Raw genomic sequence first — 18,746 nt, 5'->3', positions numbered from 1 at the left:
ATTTTCTTTTTCTTAAATGCATAATGATACTATTTCTTGTTTTTGTAAAATTCATAATTCTATAAATTTTGGGATTTGGGTTCGATCATGTTTTCTGTTCAAGGACCTTCAATGGTTCTTTCAGTATCCTTAAGTACTAGTACTTCTCTAATGAACAATCGTTTATGGTCTAACCATTAAACAAAAATCCCTCTCAGGCCAGTTAGAGGGTAAGGCTTTTTGTTCAAGTCCTAGAGACACCACTTAGGGAACACTCATCTACTTGCCTTAAAGTCGGGAAGGAGTGAAATCTATCTTGTATTATTATGTTCTCAGCTCCTCACTCAGTATTGTCCCTAAAATGGTAGACTTATTGAGTCGGTGAATTGGCCACTCTCACCCATACAAATCAAAGGACAATCTCTTGTGAACAAGAGTTCATAATAAAATCAAGATTAAGATTAAGTTTCCTAGGTTATCCCATTGAAATAGAAACCTAACTAATCAACGAAGTTACATCTAGTGGTTACTATTTTGCAGTTTGATCTTATGCAAACTCATTGCATAGGATACCCTCACTCGCATGTCACCTACACAAACATGTTGAATCATTGTGTTTGTATCAAATACAAAGTGGTTCATATACATAGTGTTATCAGGATAAGGTACCCAGCCTTATCCCTATACTATAGATCCTTTAGGCTGTATCTTGAGCATTGATCCCTGTATGTCTCCACATACAGTTCAAGACTCATAAGACAACCTAGGATGTTAGTTTATTGGATTTAAAGTTATTAAAACAAAATGAATACAACACAATTAATAACATTTATTGAAATAACACCGATAACTCTTTATTGATGACAGTCAATTATTTACATTTACTATTTACGAGTTTTAGGGCATAAAACCCAACAAACACCCACTTGAACTAAAACTCTAGTCAGTGGGATGTGCATAATATCAAAACTCAAAACGACGGAAATGGTAAATAAATACAATAAATCAGGGCATCCATATACCCATTACACATCTCACACTTGCTCTAGATTATACAGTGTATGTTTCTCACAGACCTAGATTCTCTAGATGACTCTCGAACACTTTAGTCGAGAGAGCCTTCGTAAATGGATCAACAATGTTGTGCTCCGAAGTGATCTTTATGACGATCATATCTCTTGGTTGCACAATCTCCCATATCAGGTGGTACTTTCTCTCAATATATTTTCCTTGTTTGTGGCTGTAAGGCTCTTTAGAGTTGGCTATTGTCCCACTGTTGTCACAGTATAAGGTGACAGGTAAGTCCATGTTTGGAACCATTTCCAAATCATTTAGGAACTTCCTGAGCTAAACTGCTTCCTTTACTGCTTCATAAGTAGCTACATATTCAACCTCTATAGTGAAGTCTGTGATGCATCATTTCTTGATGCTACGCCATACGCCATACTACAGCTCCCCTATTGAGGGTGAACACTGGTCCTGATGTGGATTTTCTAGAATTCTTGTCAGTTTGGAAAAACAGAGTTGGTGTATCCCATAAGGATCAAATCCTTAGCTCCATACACCAGCATGTAGTCCCTCGTTCTCCTAAGATACTTGAGGATGTTCTTACCCGCAGTACAGTGGTATAACCCTGGACTGGATTGGTACCTACTGACTATTTCCATTGCATAACAAATGTCTGGCCTAATGTAGAGCATAACATACATTAAGCTGCTCACAGTTGAGGCATAGGGAATATGTCGTATATCCTTAATTTCTTGAGGTGTCTTAAGACATTGTTCCTTAGATAAGTGAACCTCGTGCTTAAAAGGTAATAAACCCTTCTTAGAGTTTTGTATCGAATATCGCGTCAACATTTTATCAATATAAGTTACTTGAGACACAACTAACGTTTTGTATTTGCGATCCCTAATAATTTGGATCACAAGTACATACTATGCCTTTCCCAAATATTTCATTTGGAATTAGGCTTCTAGCCATTTTTTTAATATCAGTAAGATACCCTACATCATTCCCGATGAGTAGAATATTATCCACATAAAGTACCAAGAAAGCTACTTTATCATTGATGATTTTCTTGTAGACACATCAACATTCTGATAAAAACCAAAAGATTTGATCGCAATATAAAATCTAATGTTCCAAGATCTGGACGTTTGTTTTAACCTATAAATGGATCGATTCAGCTTGCAAACTTTTTGCTCCTACCTTTGGGCTATGAACCCCTCGAGCTGAGACATAAAGATACTCTCTTCAAGATTGTCATTCAGAAAGACAGTCTTGACATCCATTTGTCATATCTCATAATAATAATATGTGGTTATATATAAGAGAATTCTTTTAGACTTAAGCATAGCTACAGGGGAAAAAGTTTCCTCATAATCAACCCCTTCCCTTTGAGTATAACCCTTTGCTACAAGTCTAGCTTTGAGGGTTTGTACCTTTCCAGCTACATCTCTCTTTCTTTTATACATTCATGTACGCCCTATGGGTTTAATCCCTTCAGGTAAACCTACAGGTTCCCATACTGAATTGAAGTACATAGGCTCCATTTCAAGCTTCGTGGCATTGGTCCTTGTCAACATCATTCATTGTCTGCTTATAGGACAATGGATCCTCAACACCATCATCTAGTATGACAACCTGAGTTTCAGTTAAATCCATGTAACAATCAGGTTGTGATATAATCCTCTCACTGTGTTGAGGCACTTGTAACGATTGAGAAGGACGAGACTAATCTGAAGTGCTAGCTTCTTTATTAACTCTTGATGAAGGACCAGCAGCATTAACAACCTTTGTTAATTCTTCAGTAGCTTCATTTAATACTAATTTATTCTTTTGGTTTATGATCTCTCATGTGGTCTTCCTCCAAGGATGTAGAATTTGTTGATACAAACACATTGTTTTCTTGAGGATCATAGAATAGACCACCTCTCGTTTCCTTAGGATAACCAAAAATTGACATAACCTTGAATGAGGTTCCAATTTCTTAGGATTTGTCACTAGCACATGTGCAGGACAACTCCAAATTCTAAAGTAATGTAAACTAGGTTTACGCCCCCTCCATAACTCGAAAGGTATTTTAGAAACACTTTTCGAGGGGACATTATTCAAGATATGAATCGCAATTTCTATTGCATACCCTTAAAACGAGCTAGGTAATTGAGTATGGCTCATCATAGAATGAACCTAACAAGGTTCTATTTATTCTTTCTGATACAACGTTCTGCTAAGGTGTACCACGTGCTGAAAGTTGGGATTGAATTCCATGTTCTATCATATAGTCTTGGAATGTTAAATCCAAGTACTCTTCACCTCGATCAGATTAAAGTTTTTAATCGTTTTACTTAACCGATTTTCAACTTTAGCCTTATACACCCTGAACTTTTCAAGGGCTTCAAATTTATGTTCCATTAGATATAAGTAATAATACCTCGAATAATCATTTATGAAAGAGATGAAGTATTCGTACCCTCATTGAGCTTTTAAATTCATTGGACCGCAAAGATTTGAATGTATGAACTTTAAGGGCTCTTTGGCTCTATAATCTTTTCTACTAAAAGGTCTTTTAGTCATTTTCCCTCAAGACAGGATTCACATGGAGGTAATGAATCATCTTCTAAGTCCCTTAGAAGTCCATTCTTTACCAATCTCCCAATTCTATTGAGATTTATGTGACCTAATCTCAATGCCAAATATATGTATTATTGTTATTTGGAGAAACTCTTTGCCTTTTTGTTTGAGTATTAGTAGTTTTAAACATCTCATGATTTAAAAGTGCTTTTGCTTCAATTGATCTTAACAAATATAAGTTGTTTTCTAGTTTAGCTGAACAAATAGTCACACCATTTGTCATAATGAATACTTCATTAGATAAAAAAGAAACAGAATACGATTGTTTAATTAAACAAGAAATAGATATAAGGTTCCTCTTAATTTTAGGAACTATATACAAAATTTTCAAAAATAAATATATATTTATAAAAAAAGGACTTTGCAGCTCCCACTAAACGAATTGAAATGGCGTCTCCCCTTCTAACTTTGAGCGTCATTTCACCCTTATCGAGCTGCTGGAAGGAACTAATTCCCTATAAAAAAGAACAAACATAATTAGCGGCTCTTGAATCAAGTATCGAGACATTATGCTCATTTTCCATTAAACAAATTTTTAGAACCAATAAATCAATGCTCCTGAACCTGCTCCCAAGTTTCTTAATATGAGTTACAAGATTTTTCAAGGTCCCATGTCTCTAACATTTTGCATAACATTTGTCCTCTTAAGGCATCTGACATTCCTCTCCCCGAGGATTTGCAAGTTTCGGAAGGTGGTTTATTGATTCCTACTGAGCTTGAGACTCGTATCTTTCACATTTTGGCTTCTGAGTCTCGTATCTTGAGCTCCGTTATTCATGATTTGACTGATCGCTGGGCTAAAATTGATGCGTTGGTCCATCTTTTAAGTGTGTCACTTTCAAATTCTGATGATGTTTCATCTTTTCTACCCCCGCCGTTTGGTTGATTTTCTTCTTGGTAAAAAGGGGAGATGATTGAATGTCAGTTGTTGCTGGTTGTTCTAGTTTTGGGTTGTTCTGCTGTTGGTTGTACTAATTTTGGGTTGTTCTTATTCTCTTTTCTCTCTGATTGTTGTTGCTGCTTAGGTATTGAAATTTATTTTGATTATAATGAAATAGTGTGTTTTGTTTTTTTTTTTGTCGTTCCAGTACGTTTGGTTGGTTTGCTAATAAAAGAAAATCTTATGCCAAATGGGGAGCTTGTTATGGTTTTGGTTGGCTGATGATATTTTCTTTTATTATGTTCGATATTTTGATTCTGACTTGGTGTCTGTATTCTTTTCTTATTGATGGAAATTTGCTGAAAATACTTTTCCTTGTTTGGGTTGTTTCCGTTGCTGGCTTTCTTGCCTTATGAGGATTGCATTTATTTGTACCTTCTGTGTGGTTTTTAAGGTGAGCTGCTTTTTCGTCATGGTGGACTGATCGGTTGAAAATCAGAGGATTTTGTGTGTTAAGTGATGCTGATTAATCAATGTGACAATAAGAAGCTGGGCAGTTCTTTGAAGCTTGGATTGACCAAGTAGATTCTTCATAATGCTGTGGTAGAGTGTTGGTTGAGTGTTCTTTCAACTAGCAGGTAAAAAGGGGGTGAAGTCATTGTTGTGGCATCAGATTTAGAGGGGAGCCTAAATTTATAGAATCATCATAAGTAGTATTAGTATTAGGGGAGCCTAACTTGCTCGCTAGTATTCGCTAGTATTCAGTTATGAATAAATTGACTTTATGTAATTGATGACATGCAAAAATGCATGTCATCTTAGGCCTTTTACTTAGAATTATGAAGGTTGTTAGGCAGAATATGCGTCAATTATGATAGGAATTCACGAGAAAATGAGCTTGCATCGATCAACATGTTGAATCTCAGCTAACCCGTTATTTTGTGATATTATGTGTTCAATGTTCTATTTATGTAGCTAAAACATGAAACAGACGCAAACACAAAAATCAGACCACCACATAGACGACCACATGCGGAGAAACTCTCCATTGCAAAGGCAAACACATCAATCAACCCATGGATGTTGTGGTAATCAGCCGCATGCGTCAATCGCATGGGAGTTGCGCTCGTCAAGTGATTGCGGTCATCGTGTAGAGTTGTAGTATTAAACGAATGCGGTCATTGAATGATTGCGGCTACGCACAACGCAGACTAATGGGATCAACACAAGGTTAGTAGGAATGAACGCATCAACACATCTATCTCGAGAAAATCCAAAGCTGATGTTGACATTTCACTTCCCATGCCGTTAGTAGCAGAAGTTCAGAAAGGACTAAATACGCCGAATGTCAGACTCAGAGCAGTTCAATGAATGTTGTCGGCGACCCAAGCTCTATAAATAGAAGCCGATGAGCAGAAATTCAAGTTGTCCGGAGATTATCCGTCAATCCAGGGATTTTTCCCGCAATCCAGACAAAATGCGTGAGAAGACGCTGAGAGTTCTTCACCTCCTTCATCCATTCCGAGTGACGACCGAAGCTTTTGACCGGAGTTAGATCTCGAGAGAGTCAGCTCCTCTGCCCATCCATGGCACCACCGGCAGACTTGACGCACATCCGCTGGAAGCAAGTCTTTGCTTTCGGTCGGTCATTTCCTTTTCCTTTCTTTTCTTATATTGTATTGTAGGACATTTTGTGATTAAGGAATTAATATAATTTGTTTTCAATGCACTTCTCTATTTCCTTCAACTCCATCTCCATCTTCTTTGCTTAGCATATTTACTTTCATTGCAACATTTAGTGGGACTGCTTGGGTATTGCATACTTAGTCATGTGGATTAGGGATATGCAACATGTAGCAACCCATGCATGAGTGTGTGAGTAACCTTATTTGCTTAGTGTGAAGTTGCGAAAATGCCTGTTTATAGGCTAACACATTGCTTGTCTATGAGTAAAGTCAGCAACAACCAATTGCCCGGGAGGGTAAGTGGTTGGTCACATTAAGCAATGTATGCATTATTTACTGGGGATAGTAACAATCTTAGGTTAGCAAAGTTTATACGATTGTCTTGTTTATGTATGCTTTATTCGTCTATTAGGGCTACTCGAAAGGGTAGTCTAAGTACAGGATCTAGGCTTGGAAAGTTCAGGTCAGAATCTAGGCTCGGGAGGGTCAGATTAGAACGCATAACACAAGAGATAGGAGCTTAAGAATAAGCACTATTTACTATTAATGCATCGCATGCATCCTAGAGATAGGATATGATTGCATGCGGTCACCTTGCTTTTGTGCATTTTGCATCATTGTATAGGACAAGAGTAGAGACTTAGGAATAAACTCTATGGACACTTTTACATTCAACACATGCGTCCTAGACTTAGGAGCACCGCAATTGCATTGGAAAATGAGTTGCTGTGTATGAGTGTAGCATGATCGCATAGCTTGCGTTGACTAAGGTTGCCCTTATAGTCACTCTGAAGTATTGCAATGAAATCATCTCTGCATTTTATCTATTTTTTCATACATTTATTTCATGTCAAGTGTTGTCGAGTCTCTACCTCTCATGCATATTCTCATTGCATTGTCTGTTAGATAGGAGTAGGAGTAGGATTAACATAGCAACCTCCCTTCCATTCTTTTATTCAACCGCCACATGCACATCATCGCATTCATTTTGCTACAAGTCCCTGTGTTCGATCTTGGATCACCCGAGAAACTTGCTTTTGTATTATACTTGGTGTGAATGCAAGAAAAATTGTGACAGGACGCGTAGTCATCGCATACATCCGTTAACGCATTATCATTCCAACGCATGACCATCGACGCATGACTATCAACGCATACCTTCAGAACATGCATCACATACCACGTCCAAAGGATTTTAGTTGTTGAATAATTTGACTTCTAATTTCCCATCACCAGTAATCTGAGTTAAAGTGTACATGTTGTAGAAACTAAGTTACATTCTAATGGATCTCTTTTCACTTAGGCGTAAGGCCTCCCTGACATAGGTGTGATTCCATTGAACTGAGTTAATAAGTCTATGTGTGTATCTTCCTTACTCTTTACTTTTGTTTGTTTTCCGTTACTTTTTTCAATAGCATTTTTACTAGCTTGTGGTATTATTTTGATTCAATTATTTTTCAGGTGCAAATATTTCCAAAGCTAAGTACTCTTCACCAAGGTACCCTTACTCGAGTACGCAAACTCACTGGCTTCAGTCTTTCAACTCTCAATCTGGGCTCCTTAGGTTCCATAGAGTTTAACCTCATTGAACTTTAGTTAAGCCTACATCCATTTTAGAAGAAAAGGATCTTTTATGTAGCCCAACTCATAGATAGTTCTCCTTAATGAGAAGAGGCATAAAGAGAGAGTTCTGTCACGTCTCTATGTCGACCAAGGTTATTTGTCTAATAGAAAGCATTCTCCTGCAACTGTTGAAGTTTTTATATCGAAAACGAGTTATCTTTTCCTCATATGAATATGTGTGTTTGGTGATTTGTGCCTTGGGTCGTCTATTTCTTGAAGGAGACTTTGAATTTGGGCCCTAGAGGTGCCTATGTTACTATGGTGTCTCCCCTGTGCTTCTCTTTAGTAAGATTTCGCTTGGCTTGCTCTTCTAAATCAAATTTTGGCTTGCGGTAATGTAGTCAAGATTTCATCTCCACAATTCTTTTTTTTTTTTCTATGAAAGCAGGAAAGTTGAGTTCCAAATTCTGCCTTATTCCATGAGATCTAGAAGCACTTATGCAACCTTCTCTCTCTCCTCCCTATTTCCCCTTTTCCCCTTCCTTAGTACGAGAAGAAAACCTCATGACCACAATTAAGCTAAGTATCAAAGACCGTTGAGATAATAAAGTGTCATGGTTCATATATTCTTGACAATAAAAAAAGTCATTGTATATTCTTTTTTGACATTTTATAACTGTTGTCAATGTACATAACACTATAGGAAATACCCAATTTTGAGTCAATTGATGACGATAATAATATGTCATAATATATTTGACAATGAAAGTTTATGATTGTCAATAATTATTCATTGTTGACAATTATTTTTTGTCATGAGAAGATCAATTACGACATTTTTAAAAAACTGTCACTGATGCATATACCTTTACAATGATTGAAAATAACCGTCACAAATTTTAAATCGGACAATTTTTAAATGTCATGAAATCCCAATTTTGTTGTTTAGCTAACTTTTGGGTTGGTACAAAAAACCCCCACTACTACAAAATCTACATTACTTGACACTTGTAGTTTTTAATTACTTGACGTTTTTGTGGAAAAACGTCAAGTAATATGATTTTGGACAAAAAAAATGTCAAGTAAAAGGGTTAAAAAAAACGAAGATTGATGGAATATTTTGGATATTTTCACGCGAACCTTTACTTGACATGATTTTCGTGTCAAGTAATATAAGGTCGAAACGTGTCAAGTATAAGAAGCTTACTTAACATTTTTTTGTCAAGTAAAAGGGTTAAAAAAAGTGGAGATTGATGGAATATTTCGGATATTTTCATACGAACCTTTACTTGACATGATTTTTGTGTCAAGTAATATAAGGTCTTACTTGACACATTTCACGTATCAAGTATAAGAAGCTCTTACTTGACATTTTTTTCATGTCAAGTAAAAGGGTTGAAAAAGTGGAGATTGACGGAATATTTCAGATATTTTCACGCGAACCTTTACTTGATATGATTTTCATGTCAAATAATATAAGGTCTTACTTGACACATTTTATGTGTCAAGTAAAAGGGTTAAAAAAGCGGAGATTAACGGAATATTTCGAATATTTGATAGGCCTCCAATTTGGTAGGCGATCGTATAGCATAGGCGATCGTTAGAAACTGGTAAGCGATCGTGTAGTTCCGGGTAAGCGATCGCAATTTGTTACTAGGCATTTTATAGGCGATCATATAACATTTGGTAGGAGATCGTATAGAAACTGGTAAGCGATCCTGTAGTTTTGGGTAAGCGATCACGGGGTGTTTGTGGGCTATCGTCTAGTGTTACTTAGCGATCATGTAGCAGAGCTTAGCGATCGTGTAGCATTTGGTAGGCGATCGTATAGCACTTGTAGGCGATCATATAGAAATTGGTAAGTGATTGTGTAGTTCCGGGTAAGCGATCGCAGGGTGTTTGTAGGCTATCGTCTAGTGTTACTCAACGATCGTGTAGCCGAGCTCAGTAATCGTGTAACATTTGGTAGGCGATCGTCTAGTGTTACTCAACGATCGTATAGCAGAGCTAAGCGATTGTGTAGCCGAGCTCTGCGATCGTGTAGCATTTAGTAGGCAATCGTATAGCACTGGGTAGGCGATCGTATAATATTTTATTACTCAGCGATCGTGTAGCAGAGCTAAGCGATCATGTAGCTGAGCTCAGCGATCGTGTAGCATTTGATAGACGATCGTCTAGTGTTACTCAGCGATCATGTAGCAGAGCTAAGCGATCGTGTAGAGACTTTAGTTTTTACTCAACGACTTTATTTTTCATTTCCCTCTCTCATTTTCATTTCCCTCTCAAATTTGGTTTTCCTCCTACCAAAATTATAAAATAAAATAATATTTCCCTCTCCCATTTTCATTTCCCTATCTCAAATTGAAAACTTTTTCTCTCCTTCTTCACCATCTAACTCATGACCTTCCCCTTCCCCCCAATTTTTTTTCTTCTTTCGTGCGCCCGAGAGTCCTAGCCGTCATCAGCCTTCATTCTCCCTTCGCCTCCATTCGTTCCACTATTATTGAGTTTTTCATTCCATCATCTGCTCAACCGCACTAGCCCTCTCCCTCGTTGTCTACTCAGCTCCCTCGTTGTCTGCTCAGCCGTGCTAGCCAGCCAATTGTGCACGTCGTTCGCGAGTCTTCAGCCCTGCCCAAATTTGTAGCCGAATGCCCCCAACCACTTCCGTCGCTTCAGCTATGGCCAGATCTATAGCTGAATGCTTCCGTCACTTCCAGCACTTCAGCCCCGCCCAGATCTGTAGCTGAATGCCCCCAACCGCTTCCGTCGCTTCAATTAAGTTGGTCCTGCCAAATCTGCTTGTCATCGCCGAGGTTGTCCACGCCTTCGTTGAGGTCTAGCTTTGTAACAGATCTGTTCAAGTGTGAGCTTCTCTCTATCTCGCTGGAATCTTATATTTTTGGGTATGGTTTTGGTAAGTTTGGTGAGTTTTGATTACTTTAATGGGTTTCTTGGAAATTTTTGAATACCCATAATTTTTTTTTTACCTAAATTGATTGATGCTCTTTGTGATCTGGCTTTAGATTCAAGATTCAGAGAACATGAATGTGCTGTCCAACAGGTTGATATTGATTTCGGTAAGTATATGAGGTATATCTTGTTTGTTGTTGGATATTGGATTTGTTCCATTGTTGCTCACAATATTTTGGTTGGTGTTGGTGGTTTTACTTGAAAATTTTTGAACACTCAATAAGTTTTGACATTAACTTAGTAATACTTGTCACTTTTTTGGTGTTAGATTAAAGTGTTGGAAGGAGTTGAATTGCTGTCCTATTGGTTTGAGATCGATCTTGGCAAGGTTTTGGTAAGTTTGGAGGTTAGTATTAATAGATCTTGTTCAATTCAAAGATTTCAGGGGATTGGAGCCACTATCCAACAAAGTTAATGATGTTTGGACGTTTTGATAGGTATTAAGGCCTTGAAACTCTTTTGGAATTATTATATAGTTGTTGGAATTTGCATTTTGTAACCATTATTATTGAACTTTTCGTAGGTTGGATTACGTTGTTGTATTTTAACACTTATTTATATATTTTGAAATTTGATGTTATCGCCCTCTATTTTGTAGGTTGACTTGCTTAAACGTAGCTTGCCTGACGCTTAGTTCTCGATCTTTAGACTTCAAAGCTCAATGTATAGATTAAATAATGTACTTTGTTGAGAGGTTATTTATTAAACAATTTGTCACTTTTGTATTTGTTGAAAGTTGAGTTTTGTATACAAAAGCAATAGTTGAGATTTTATTTTGTGCATATACATGTGAAAGAGAAATATTGTTGTAATATGTGAGGAGTGTTCATAGTTTAACATATGGATTTTTAGTGAATATATTGAGTTGATAGATCTTAAACGTATAATTTGATTTATTTGATGTAATTGTATTGTTGGAATACAAGGTAGAAAATGAGAATATCGATTGGGGCATTTAATTTGAAAACAAAAAGACATATACTTGACACATAAAAAACGTCAAAGAGTATCACACTATACTTATACTCAAATAAACTTGATATACCACCAATGTCAAGTGTATTATCTTACTTGACATGAAAATTGTATCAATAAACATATTACTTGATTTTTTTCGGAGTCAAGTTATCACACTATACTTGACACTCGAATAGTTGATGTTTTTATAAATGTCAAGTATACCCTTTACTTGATACTGGAAAAATGTCAAGTAATCCAATTTTTGTAGTAGTGTCTTAGCTGAACCTAACCCAACTTGTGTACCCTAGTCTCCAATTTTTTATAGATTTTATAAAAAACAAGTATATTTTCAATATGTCATTTTATTCAACAATCCGCTATTATTTCAACTCCCTTTTCGTCTCAAAATTTTATTTTTCCATATTACATTACCAATATCCACTCGAAGTCTCTTTTCCTAAGTTTACAAAAATAGACACAACTTTTGAAAGTTTACGGACTTTAAAAAATAAATCAGTTGAGATTAAGACTAAACTTGTAATTGAATCGAAGCGGGTAAAGTTAAAAGGGCAAAACCCTCATGCCCATTAACTGAAAAGTGAAAACAACAACGGGCAGGAGAGAAAAGCAGCCAACACCATTGACATAAAAATGTGAAAAAAAAAAAAAAAAAAAAAACAGACAAACAGGGAAAGGGAAGATAAGGGTCGGCTTATAAAACCCCACTTCATTGGTATTATTAATTTAAAAAAAGAGCACTGAGTGAAACACACAGTGGCCATTAAGCCGCAATGGCAGCTCTGAAACCCACCTAATATCATGCTCCCACTATATATTAACCCTCAAAATTCTTCACTTCTTTTCTTGTAGAATCTCTGGGTAGGTGGTGGGGTTTTTTTTCTTTTTTTTCTTTTTTTTAATTTTTAAATGAGACAAATTATATAAAATATATCCTTAACGTCTATGTTTTGAATTCAAGAAGTTGCAGTCCTATTCCTGATAAATTTAAAATATATTCTCGAAAAGTTTTTCTTGTTAAAATAATTAACATCCATATGGTTACGAAATCAACCATTAAAAAAATATAAAAAGAACATAAAGAAAGATTGACACACAGATATACGTGGTTTATTAATAGTGTGTTAGCTATGTCCACGGGATAGAAGAAGAACAATTTTTATTGGAGAGAATGTTTTCAGAAAATACAAAACGTTGTCACTAGAATTAGAGAGTTTATATAGTGTATTTCCCAAAATCCTAGGGTCATAATTATAAATAACCATAAATAATGAAATACGCTGAATACTAATTTTGAAGGCATTCCAATAGATATTGACACCACGATTAATAAATAAAAATAGAAAGACATACGTCAAATCATTTACAATGCTATTCACTTAAATTGACTTGGTAAGTGATATATGTAAAAGTTAATTATGTTAATCAATGATTTTTTTTTTAGTTCATCAACGCAGAGAAGAGCGTCAAACGCCTTTAACCTATAAAGAGGAAAATCATGCCAATAATTATTGAGCTAAACTCACAATTGACTATCAATAATATTAATTATATGATATTTTGAGATGAAATAAATGATAATAATTTTTAATCTTCTACATAATTATAGATAATATCATGTGTATGTCTTCTAATTTGTATAAATCAGTTTATCATATTAATTACCATTTCTTTGTATTAACAAAAAGATATATACTTTTGGAACAATTTTGAAATTCAAGAGAATTTTGAGTTTCAAAGTTCAAGGGTATTAAAATACAACTCTCCAAAGTCCTCATCAACTCATAGAACTATAGATGAAAAATTTTCTTTTCCTCTCTCTACTATTATGTAAAACTTTAAACCAGGTTGTCCAACCTATGAAATAAAACATATCTTGAACAGACTTCATGCATGTTTGCAAAATGATGTTTAAAAGTAATTTTGAATCAAGATGTGATATTAACCTTGTATAAATATAAAAATTTCATAGATGGAAGCAACATTTGCAAGCATAATATCTAGTGATCGAGAATTTAGAACTTTCTTTTCTAATGATTTAGAGTGTTTGGAATAACTTTCGATATATACGTAATCAACAAAACTGTGTTTTTAAGTAAAAAAGAAAAACGTTTTTAAATATTTGAAAAGTCATTCGAAACCGTCTTAAATGGATCTATCTATTTTCTTAAACAACTTACAAGATTTCCTTAACTAGATTCAATTGTGGACTTCCCACCCATTCGTTTTTTCCCCATTTTTTAGGCAACCATCATCATCTACGAACTCCACACATAAAACCTATGGCCAAATTGAAATGGTCGGTTCCCCAAAACTTAAAAAAACTATATATTATATATATAAAAAAAAGTTGAGATGTTATAGAACAAATTAAAAAGCAATGATGATCATATTCCACCATTGCCCTTCTTGTTATATATAATCATCATTGTCCATTTAGATTCTCCATCCATTTTATCCAAAAATAAAGAACCCCCTTTAATTTGTCAGCATTTATCGGTTTATGGGCATTACTTGTTGAATTTTCCAAAGAAAATAGTAATAATCTCTCTCTGATCTTTTGTTCCCTTTCAAAATGTACTTTCGTGGTTTTTCTTCCTTAGCCTTTTGTATTACATTCATAATCTTCTTCTTTTGCCTTTTGTTTCCTGTTCATGGCCGCTGGCATAACCATGCAAAGAAACACAAACAACATTCTCACCATCATAACCATTTCACCATTTCCCAACCTCCTTCTCCTCCTCCGACGAGTCCTCCCGACGATGACGACAATGGAGGGTCATCGTCCATTAACTCCACCGGCATTTTTGACGTACGAAATTTTGGCGCCATTGGAGATGGCACTGCCGACGACACGATGGCGTTCAAGATGGCATGGGACACAGCCTGTCAAAGGGACGATGATGACGACAATTATGCAGTTATTCTCATTCCCTATGGCTTCTCGTTTATGATTCAGTCGACTATTTTTACGGGACCATGCAAAAACGGCGTCGAGTTTCAAGTTGGTGGCACTCTCATGGCTCCCGACGGGCCTGACGCTTGGCCGAAGAGTTATAGTGCTCACCAATGGTTGGTTTTTTACCGAGTTTATAACATGTCGCTTCGAGGAAATGGTCTTATTGATGGCCGAGGCCAAAAATGGTGGGATCTTCCTTGCAAGCCCCACAAGGTAAGGGAAAACGACATTTATAATATCAAATAAAATCAACAAGGTTTAAAATATAAGAGTAGGGTACTTCCGTAGTACTAGAAATCTTTTACTTCATTCTGTGCTTGTTTGAATACTAATTCGAGATTTTGATTCGATTCGATTTTTTAAAGGGAGTAAAGGGAAGAACAATGTCAGAACCTTGTGATAGTCCAATTGTAAGTTGAAGTTGAGTTCTCTAAAATAATATTGTTTTTTGAAGTTTACAATATATATGAAAAATTCAAGTGAAGAGAGTTGAAGGGATTCTTTTTGGGGCAGGCTATAAGATTCTTCATGAGCTCAAACTTGACAGTGGAAGGACTAAGAATTAAAGACAGTCCTCAATTCCACTTCAGATTTGACAATTGTAAAGATGTTATTATTGATGGAATTCACATAACAGCTCCTGCTTTGAGTCCAAATACTGATGGAATTCATATTGAAAATACAAATGGTGTTCAGATTTTCAATTCAGAAGTTGCCAATGGTTAGTTCCTCAAAACATTATTGCCTAAATTATCTTCTTTGCATTTTAATTTCTAGCCCCCAAAAATAGAAGTAGAAGCAAAATTTTAAAAATTCCCTTTTAAAAGTAAGACTATGCTAAAAACAAATTTGATAACGTTCTCGTTTCTAATTTTTTGTTATAAAATGATGGTTATACCTTTTTAGACTTGAAACAAGAAACCATTTCTTTTTCTTCTGAAAATTTGCATATAATTTTGGAAGTGCGATTCAAAGCTAAAGGAATGGAGATATTTATAAATAGATATCAAATGCATGCATTTGTTTAGAATTAGAAATAAGAAACAAAAAATGATAATAAACGCAGGACCCATTTGATAATTAACATTTTTGTATTTTGGTTTCTCATTTATATATTACTTTTTGTTATTTCTTGTTTCTCATTTTTCACTTTTAATAAAGAAAAATACATAATTATGCTTCGTGACCATTTTTGTTTAGTTTTTTTTTTTTAATTTATTAAAAAAGAAATTGGTATGTAAAAGCTTTTTAAAACTGAATATCCAAAAAAATTGTCATGTTTATTTAAAAATAATTGTTAGTCAAAATTTTAAGTCTCAAATGATAAAATAATGTTTTATTTTAAGAAAATGGATAAAAAAATTTGATTTTGTTTGGAAATTTTTTAGAATAATTACTAAATGACCCATTTTCACAATGGGGTTTTGCAAAGAACTTTTGAAGCAGTCCCTAACCATTTGGGATGATCTTTTTTGCAACAGGTGATGATTGCATTTCAATTGGATCAGGTTCATATAATGTTGACATAAGAAACATTACATGTGGACCAGGCCATGGAATTAGGTAAACAAATGAAACCTTATTATAATTTCTTCTCAATACATATATATATATATATAAGAAAAACTTATTGTGTTCCTTTGATATTTTCCATCCCAGCATTGGTAGCCTAGGCAATCACAATTCCCGAGCGTGCGTGTCGAACATAACAGTTCGAGACTCGATAATCAAGGTCTCGGACAACGGTGTTCGGATCAAGACATGGCAGGGTGGATATGGAGCTGTAAGAGGAGTAAGTTTCAACAACATTAATATGGACAATGTTAGGAACCCTATAATCATTGATCAATTCTATTGCCTCAACAAAGGATGTCTCAATCAAACTTCAGCTGTGGTTGTATCAGATATAACCTATGTTGACATCAAAGGAACTTATGATATTAGAAGCCCACCAATGCATTTTGGTTGTAGTGATTCTATGCCTTGTATGAACCTAACACTTGCCAATATTGAGCTTTTTCCTTCTAAAGGTGAGGTTTTGTTGGACCCCTTTTGTTGGAATGCTTATGGGAACTTGCAAACCCTAACAATACCACCAGTTGCTTGCTTGCTTGAAAGCTCCTCAAGGTCTTTCTTGGAAAGTGAAAAGGATTATTGTTAACCCCAATTTGTTATATGCCAACTACTTTGTAACATATAGTCAAAATATCTCTACTTGAGATGTGTGCCAAAGGAGAGTGTTTTTAAAAAGATCTCCCTATAAATGAATCAATAATAATATTATAATATGCCTCTCTATTCCTTTTACTTTTAGGCTATATTTACATCGAAAAATAATAAATGAATGATAATTTGAAAAGTGAGTTCTGATGAATTACTTTTTTTGTTGTTGTTTATCATGTGTTTTGTACTTGTACTGACATGTGGAGCTCATTATTCAATTTCTAATAAAAAATGCAAATTGATTGATGAGTGGAGGGTGATCGATCAACTTACGTTTTGAAATTATGTTATTGTTATTGTTAGTGTACTATTACAATATGAAAAGTATGAATCTTTCATATTTATTGTTATTGTTATTGTTACTATTATCATTATCGTTTAGGGTAAGACGATAACGGTAACAATAAATATGACATATATAATTCTAAATAATTATGATAAAAAAATAATCCAATTATATTACTATTTTAACTTATTAGGATTGATATATCATCGAAAATTCATTATGATTACCCAAATTAAAATGTGGCCTAGATTAAGCCAAATATGTGTTATGGATTGTGGAAAGAGTGTCTAGTAGTAGGTGTTTGACTGATTTGACAATTTATTTTTTAAAAAAGAATAATCAACTTAATATATATAACTATTTTAACTTTAGAGTATGATTGGACACCTTAATTCATATCTAATAGATTCATAGATTTTAAAATTATTGAATATATTAGATATAACTATTATTATACCCAAAATTGAGTTTAGAGACTTACTAGACACTGAAATTAAAAAAAAAATCATTTAGAGAAAGAATAAATAATTTAGTTTCCTTTTGGTAATCATTTCGTTTTTCGTTTTTGATTTTTTAAATTAAACCTATTTTTTCCTTATTTCTTATAATAATTTGCATATTTCTCAAGTACAATGGTTGAATTCTTAGCCAAATTCTAAAAATAAAAATAATTTTTTAAAAATTACTTTTTTAGTTTTCAAATTTAGGTTTGGTTTTCTAAATCATTAGTAAAAAGTAGATAACAAGTGAAAAAACTAAGAGGTAGAAACTTAGAGGCGAAAATAGTGTCTATAAATTTAATTTTAGAAAACAAAAATTTATCGAACGAGACCTTAGAGATTTATATGATATAAAATTAAAAGATTAGGAATCCTTCCACACATTTGATAAAGTTGGTGAACTTACTAAAATTAGATATAAATATAAGAGTTGGGGACTAACTTATAATTTAACCTACCCATGTTAAAAGGAAGATTTAGAGTGAAATGTAGTTAAAAAAAAAGGAGGGGGGAATTGGGTTAGGCTACATAACATGATAATGAGAGAGGTGGAGAGAAGAAATATTGGGGGGAGTGAAATTTTGTGTGTACAAAAGCATTAACTTTTTTGACAAATTGAATGGTGAAAAAGTGGGGAGACTCTTTTTATGGCTTTGGCACGCCTACACCTAATGGGAATCTACAAATTATTCTCTCTATAGATTTTTAATTATCATATCTTATGAATATTGGCTATATTAAGATTCTATAATATTAATCTTTATGATTAGATTTAAAAAAAAAAAAAAAAGAACAGAAAAGAAAAAGGAAAAAGAACATGCAGTCAACTCTCTCTATATATATTGGGAAAAAAAACTTAATAAACCCAGAAAAACTCAATCAATTGGCAAGGGAAACAAAAGGTCACTGTTAATTACATCACCAATCCAACGGAAAAAATTGGTTCACCTTATGATCTCTACGATTTCTATTCGTGCTATTTCCCGACGGGTTGATCTTCTTGGTCTTATCTAGTGTGTTTACAGATATTTTTTTTCCTTTTAAACTTTACGTTGTTCTTTGTTTTGCTATTGTCCCTAGTTTG

At 34.5% G+C, this 18,746-nt stretch overlaps 1 protein-coding gene across 1 annotated transcript; it reads left to right on the top strand.

Annotated features, from left to right (window-relative positions):
- The first annotated feature begins 14,131 nt into the window (after positions 1 to 14,131).
- LOC120091628 (polygalacturonase At1g48100-like) lies at positions 14,132 to 16,959 on the top strand. Its single transcript, XM_039049727.2, has 5 exons — positions 14,132 to 14,866; positions 15,019 to 15,063; positions 15,167 to 15,374; positions 16,135 to 16,216; positions 16,313 to 16,959. The coding sequence occupies exons 1-5, from the start codon at positions 14,270 to 14,272 to the stop codon at positions 16,812 to 16,814; spliced, it is 1,434 nt and encodes a 477-aa protein (XP_038905655.1). The 5' UTR covers positions 14,132 to 14,269; the 3' UTR covers positions 16,815 to 16,959.
- The last annotated feature ends 1,787 nt before the right edge of the window (positions 16,960 to 18,746 follow it).

The sequence above is a fragment of the Benincasa hispida genome, chromosome 11 (assembly GCF_027475165.1).
Source record: "Benincasa hispida cultivar pf3 chromosome 11, pf3_genome.v1.1, whole genome shotgun sequence".
In the NCBI taxonomy this organism is placed as follows: Eukaryota; Viridiplantae; Streptophyta; class Magnoliopsida; order Cucurbitales; family Cucurbitaceae; genus Benincasa; species Benincasa hispida.
Note: the sequence above shows the minus strand (reverse complement) of the source record. Positions and strands in the feature narration are given on the sequence as shown.

What these genes read in the sequence shown, in the direction of transcription:
- LOC120091628 (XM_039049727.2), top strand. Translation starts at nt 14,270, where the DNA reads ATGTACTTTCGTGGTTTTTCTTCCTTAGCCTTTTGTATTACATTCATA. An exon ending in TTCCTTGCAAGCCCCACAAG is followed by an intron (nt 14,867 to 15,018) that starts GTAAGGGAAAAC and finishes GATTTTTTAAAG; the next exon opens with GGAGTAAAGGGAAGAACAAT. An exon ending in GGACCAGGCCATGGAATTAG is followed by an intron (nt 16,217 to 16,312) that starts GTAAACAAATGA and finishes TTTCCATCCCAG; the next exon opens with CATTGGTAGCCTAGGCAATC.